Source organism: Gracilinanus agilis, chromosome 1, assembly GCF_016433145.1.
Source record: "Gracilinanus agilis isolate LMUSP501 chromosome 1, AgileGrace, whole genome shotgun sequence".
NCBI classification, from domain to species: Eukaryota; Metazoa; Chordata; class Mammalia; order Didelphimorphia; family Didelphidae; genus Gracilinanus; species Gracilinanus agilis.
The window spans coordinates 28,707,379-28,714,455 of record NC_058130.1 but is presented as its reverse complement, the minus strand read 5'-3'; the positions used below and the strand labels follow the sequence as shown (position 1 = coordinate 28,714,455).

Here is a 7,077-nt window from a genome sequence, read left to right as displayed (position 1 = left end):
GGAAACAAGCGCTCAGTGTGATTTTCATAGTGATTGAGGTTAATCACTGATGTCATGGCAGTAGCTATGAAGACATTTTTAATTAGACAGTTTGTTGTTATTAACCAGGACACAGAGAATTGATAACGATAGACTTAGGACCTAAAACATTTCCATCTCTATCTGAAGCACAGAAGAACTTACCACCTTCTCTCATTTCTAGATTCTCTGTACATTAAGGAAAAAACTTACCTGAAACTGTAGGCTAATAATATCTGCATAGAAAATGCAGCGTGGTGTAGTAGATAGAAAGGACTGCTGTACAGTTAAAAAGTTCTGCATTCTAGTTATATCTTTCCTACTTCCTATCCATATGACCGGTCATTACTTGACTAGTAGGAACCACAGCCAAATCATTTACAAACAGGCAGTCAATCTACATTAAAGGTAGGAGTTTCCACACCTGGCCAAAAAAATAAAAAAAATTCTTGTAGCATCCATCCTTGGGGTCTGACGGTTCCTCACAATGGCATTTTTTATGTGTGCAAAATTCTTTCCTGGAAGACCTTCAATTTGATTCAACAACTATTTATGAAGTCGTGTGGCAAATGGAAAAAGTCAGAGCCATGGAGTCAGGAGGACCTCTGTTTTAGTCTTCTCTCTGACACATAAAAGCTGTGTAACTGGGGAATTTTTTAAATTTGTCAGTGTCTTAGGTAAATCTCTTAAGCCTCAGGTGGGTTTCTCATCTGCATGGGGTGGAGGTGACTTTTTGAACTTAGGACTGGACTTAACATCTAGAAAACCCGACTCAGACACCTTCTACCTCTATGACCTTGGGCATGTCACTTCACTGCTTTTAGCCTCAATTTTTCTTATCTATACGATGGAGGTAATAATAGCTTGTACCTCATGGGACTATTTTTTAGCCTCAGTTTCCTCATCTATAAAATGGTGGTAATGATAGTCTGTATCTTATAGATGTGTAATTAGAATCTGTTACCCTAAAAAAAAAACTATGATTCCCAGCATTCCACTCTCTTCCTGTCATTAATTGCTGATGTAGACAGGATATAAATTCTGTGGAGTTCCATCTCTTGCTCTCTTCTCTTCCTGTCGCAGCTTTGGTGGAGTGGGCTTTTTGAGGCGGCGTTCTATTTTGTTAGATGATAAACTTTATAAAATATAATACTTGAAGTATTAGACATTAACTTAAATCTTACATAGAGTTATTATAAGGGTTAAATTAAATAATACAGGTAAAGCACTTCCCAAACCTTAATTATATGTGTGTCTGTATATTTACTTTTATTATTTTGTTCCACAAGTGAAATCCCAATTCCAGATTTCTAAAAAAAGACATAAGATCATAGAGTGAGAGTTGGAGGTGATTTTTTTTTTAAATTTTTTTTTTATTTTAAACCCTTAACTTCTGTGTATTGACTTATAGGTGCAAGAGTGGTAAGGGTAGGCAATGGGGGTCAAGTGACTTGCCCAGGGTCACACAGCTGGGAAGTGTCTCAAGCCGGATTTGAACGTAGGACCTCCCATCTCTAGGCCTGGCTCTCAATCCACTGAGCTACCCAGCTGCCCTGGGAGGTGATTTTTTAAAACCTTCCCTTCTGTTTTAGAATCACAACTAAGTATTGGTTCCTGGGCGGAAAAGCAATAAAGGCTGGGCAATTGGGATTAAATGACTGCCCATGGTCACACAGCTTGGAAATGCTGATGTTGGATTTGAACCCAGGTCTTCCCATCTCCAAGCCTTTTTCTGTATCCACTGAGCTACCTAACTTCCCCTAGAAGTGATTTTTTGAAAGCATCTGTCCAACCCCTTCACTTGTGAATGACTAAAGTGAGGCTCAGGGGACACTCAGAGCTTAGCACCATGCCTTGTACATAGTAGGTCATTAATACATGTTTATTGACTGACTTCATTATTAGAGTCCCACAGCTAGTAAATGTGAGAATTAGGATTTGAACCCAAGTCTTGACTCCACGTCTAGAACTCTGCCCCTGATGCCCCCTTCCCTTTTACTGGATGGTGTCTGTCCTTGGCGTTTGACTGATCAATGAGACATTTAATAAGCCACACTTCTATAGGGTTCTAAGGTAGTGAGCATCGCCTTAACCCTGGTTGGTCAAGAATACAATTGCGCTCACCACCACCCCAGTTATACAGATGAAACTGATATTTGACCATTTAACCGTCCTCACACTCTCCATCCATATCTCCCGACTCCCGTCGTAGCCTCCCTCTAGGATACTTTACAGCCTTTCCTTGGAATTCGTTGCTTTGACTAGGAAAAGGATAAGGAAGGCAGTAGTGTTCGCTAATGGTCAGAGGCCCATCTAGTGTAGAATTTTGGCAACCTGGGGATGTTTGGCTCTCTCAGCTCAGGATGGAAAACAGCATTTCCTCAAGGATATGGTGACGGAAGGCCAAGAGAAGGTAGCCAGGAATCAAAGAGTGGATGAAAGTCCCAGATCTCCCTGTTGAGTTTGTCCATATAATTGCCTTACTTCCTCAGGGAAACAGAGCCCACCCTGATTAAACTGTGACAGGATGAGATAAAGCATTGTTCCATGGCCTTTCATTTAAAGTGTTCCTTATTAGAACACATCCCCGCTCGCCCCCACCCCAGCCCCGGCCCCCCAGCTACCATTTCATTCTAAGAGAAAGCCACTCGAATCTGCTCTCTTTGGCCCGTCATTCTCCTCTTAGCTCCTGGGACATTTCTGTGGGAGACCAAGGGAGAAGCCAGGTGTTCCCTTAAGACGTGGAAAGGCAACATTATTTGACAACCGGGGAGTGGACAGTTTCAGGAAGACTGCTCGTATCACTGGGACTCATGGTGCTCATTTTGGGCATGGAAATGTCTTCCTGATAGCTCTTTGCTGACTCTGCCAAGGGAAGGCAATCATGAGGATGGTGAAGAGCCCAGAACTGAAGTGCTAGAGGTGTGGATTAGTTGAGTGAACAGGAGCTGTTTTTCCTGAAGAAGACTTAGCATAGTGACTGCCTTCAAGGATTTCTAGAATCGTCATTGGAAAGAGAAATGAGGTCTCTTCTTCTTGGTCCCTGAGGGCATAAATGGTAGCAAGGAGTAGAGTTTCAAAAAAGGCAAATTAAGGCATGATATAAGGGGGGAAATTCCTAAAAATCAGAACTATCTAGAAGTAGAAACAGCTTCTTCAGGAGGTTTTGTCTTCCTGGTCTTTGGTGGTCTTCAAGCGAAGGTTGGATGTGTAAGAGGGACAATTATGAGACTGGCTGTAAATTAAAAATTGTAATCAAAAGTAGTAGGGGGAATCCGGCCTCAGACACTTCCCAGCTGTGTGACCCTGGGCAAGTCACTTGACCCCCATTGCCCACCCTTACCACTTCCACTTAGGAGCCAATACACAGAAGTTAAGGGTTTAAAAAATTAAAAATAAAAAATAAAATAAAAAAGTAGTAGGGGAAAAGATGGAAAAATAGGAAAGAGATATATAGGTTGCTTTCCTTTCTGCTCCTTATAGCTTACTATTCTGTGGCCACTATTAGGGAAGTCCAGCCAGCAGCAAACACTGAAGAGAAGAGAGCAAAATCCCCTCTCGCCTCAGTTTATCAAACTTTTTCTCTGCCCATTAACTTCATCCCATCCGTTAAGGATATGTGAGTAGCGATGATTCCCAGCTATAACAAACACTGATCAGCTCCACTTTAGAAATAAGAAGAAGCCCTGAAAAGGGAAGTATCTCATTTAGGATCACATAGCAAGTGAGTATCGAGGCCAGGACTAGGACCCCCTCGTCTGACTTTTCCCCCAGCTCTCTTTCTTTTTTTTTCCTTTTTTTCTTTTTTTTAAACCCTTAACTTCTGTGTATTACTCATATTGCTCATAGATGGAAGAGTGGTAAGGGTGGGCAATGGGGGTCAAGTGACTTGCCCAGGGTCACACAGCTGGGAAGGGTCTGAGGCTGGATTTGAACCCATCTCTAGGCCTGACTCTCAATCCACTGAGCTACCCAGCTGCCCCCTCCCCAGCTCTCTTTCTAAGGTGCCATGCTGCCTCAATATGGTCCCCTGAGACGAGCCTATCTTAGTAACAAAAGGGGCATTTCCCATGGCTTTTCAGATGAGCATGACAACATGTCGCCCAGAAATGGCCAGTCTTACTGGCACAGTTCTGCCAGATCTTCCAGTCCGGTTACTAGATGCCTGAAGGTGTTTAGTGGCCCCTGATGTCTGAGGGAGGGAGGGAAGAAGAAGCTTAGAGGGATGGATGAAGACAAGGGGCCAAGCCTTTCTCTCCTCTATTCTACAGAATGGACCTTTTCAGTTCCTAATGGAAATTTGAAGGAAATTAATGCTTCACTGTGCAAAAATGTGCTTGCTCCTGACCTTTTCAGGAATGCAGCTCTTGTGTAAAGTGAGGTACTGGTGCCAGCTACTTTAAATTCATTGTTATTTGGAAAGTGCCAGCATCAGATGGCCTATGACCAGGGGTCATCGAATTTAAAGTAGTTGGCATTCCCCAGCCGACCAGATTGTGCTCTGCCATTAAAACTGCTTGTTCCAAACCAGCGCTATGTCTTTTGGATCAGAGAACCCTTCGCTTGGATCATTCCAGGAATGCCCAATAGCTTTCAGTGGTCAGGAAAGAGCCTTATGTCTCCTTCCCTCATCTTCCCTTCCTCATGGGAGTCAGGGTATGACGGAACTCTGCCTAGAGAGGAGAAGGCACTGCGCTGAGTCACCTGCATCCTCTCCGTTAGAGGGTTGTTGTTTCTTGAGTTTCCCATTAACTCGATCTGACTCTATATGGACAAATAACCATGACAGCCATCATCACATCCTGGTAGGGTTTTACCTCTTTCCAAGCTTCATCTTGTTTGAGACCCACCACAACCCTGTACAGCGGGTGGCACAGTCAGCACTGTGGCTAAAAGAGGGCTAGATTCAACTTGAGTTCTCATTCCAAAGGTAGACTTCCTAGCCAGGGGACCCAGGGATAGTCTGCTCTCAGACTTAGTTTTCTTGTCTGTAAAATGGGGATAATAATAGTCCTTTCTTCCAAGGGTTGTGAAAAGAATCAAGAGAATCAAATGAGAGGATGCAATGCTTTTAGAGTGCTTTGTAAACAAAGCGCCCTATAAATGTGGGATGCTCCGGTCCTCAGTTTATACCCAAAGACATTAAAACCTTTAAGATGAATGATATTGGTTGGACCAAACAAACTTTGCATTTCCCTTGCCCAAGGTAGCAGCCAAGAAAAGTGATACAGCCAGAGCTGTTGATTCCCAGGTCAAATACTCTTTCCAGGGAGCCACACAGGCTCTCCAGGCTCATAAGGAGATAAACTCTGGCGAATGCCGTATTATCTCCATGTTCTTTGGCAGCAGTGAAAAATCCAAAGGAGAGGATGATTTGGAATGGGATGTTGGCACCCTTTTGCAACATGCCATCTATTATTGTTTGCATGCTACAAATGTCAGCTTTTCCTGCAAATGATCCCCATCCTCAACAAGAGTCATTTGTTTTCCCCGTCCTATTCTTTCCTGGGTAGATGGCACATTGCTGGCAAGAGCGAGTGCAGTGCCCAGTGTGGCCTGGGTTACCGAACACTAGAAATCTACTGCGCCAAGTACAACAGGCCTGAAGGGAAGACGGAGAAAGTAGACGACAGCTTCTGCAGCAGCCACCCCAAACCGAGCAACCGAGAAAAATGCACTGGAGAGTGTAACACAGGAGGTTGGCGGTACACAGATTGGACAGAAGTAAGTCGGTTCCCATCATGGAAACATGCACTTTTTATTTATTTTCAAGACGCCCCTCTCCTTTTGTCCATTCTTGCCTTCACGTTTAAAAAAGACGTTTTATTGATGCTTTTGTTTTTATGTACCTACATACATTCATACACTCAAAGGTATGTGTTGGAGCTAGTTAGAGATTTCTCCCAAAAGCTGAATGATAAATTTCCAGTATGAGGATTTACACTCTGCAAATTCAGCAAACTCTACAACATTCCTTCTTCATTTATTGCTTCGTTGGTTTCTAGACTTAATAAAATGATGGAGAATATGTTAATAATGCATGTTCAATTTAAAAATATGTACTATGCTTTGGACAGACAGTTGTTAAACACTTACAGCCCACTGCTCTGTGTGTGTATGTTATGTGTATCAGTTATGTCTAACACCAGCTTCCCTTCCCAGAATCTTCCCTTGAAACAAATCAAAACAACGAAGAAAAACCAACTGACCTTGTCTGGATAGTGTATGTGACATTCCACTCCTGTAGCATCCCTCTTCTCTCTCAAGAGGAAAGGAGTGTGTTTCATCAGTAGTTATCTGGAATCATCCCAGCACTGTAGATTTTTGAGCTGGGAGGAATCTTAGAGGTCCTCCACTCCAATGGTGTTGTTTCTATAGATGTGGAAACTTGAGCCTACAGAAAGAGTTTAAATGATTGTTCAATATCTTAATGGTGGTATGCTGGTCGAGTTTGGATTTGAACTCAGATCCTCTGACTCTACATCCATCGTTCTTTCCTCTGTTCTTCTCTGCCAAGATAGTCCATTAATGATATGGACAAAAATTCTAATGCCTGACAATTTTACATTATATATAGTCTCTTCTCGTTATTTATCATTCCTTGCTTTGCAACCCTTCACAGTTTAGTGAGAATTTTTTCTCCCTTGCAACTAGTTCTAGTGCTGAAACCATCATGAACTTGGTAAATAGACTAACAGAATCTTTAGACTTTGAGGAGAAGAGACAGGCCAAAGACTCATCTGTTGACTGCGTTTCAGGGACTACAGTCAGTTATTTTTACAGCAAGCATACAGATTAGACTAATGTAGAAAACTCTAAAGTGACAAAACTCCCTCAACCAAAGCAAGTCAACATCTTCTCTTAGGTTTAAGAGACTTGCTTGGTCAAGTGACTTATTCAGGCCAGTATGTGTCAGTGGTGGCCCTCAAACCCCAATCTTCCCAGTTTCAAATCTTGTTCTCTAGCCACTTTGACCAGACTACTTCTCACATTATTATTGTTGTTGTTGTTGTTGTTGTTGTTGTTGTTGTTGTTGTTGTTGTTGTTGTTGTTGTTGTT

At 42.5% G+C, this 7,077-nt stretch overlaps 1 protein-coding gene across 1 annotated transcript in view; it reads left to right on the top strand.

Annotated features, from left to right (window-relative positions):
* The window catches only part of ADAMTS9 (ADAM metallopeptidase with thrombospondin type 1 motif 9), a 223,766-nt gene that overhangs the window by 107,288 nt on the left and 109,401 nt on the right, over positions 1-7,077 (top strand). Inside the window, exon 21 of the mRNA XM_044675724.1 lies at positions 5,532-5,742. Coding sequence (XP_044531659.1) covers positions 5,532-5,742 — 211 coding nt within the window. The remainder of the gene's footprint in view (positions 1-5,531; positions 5,743-7,077) is intronic.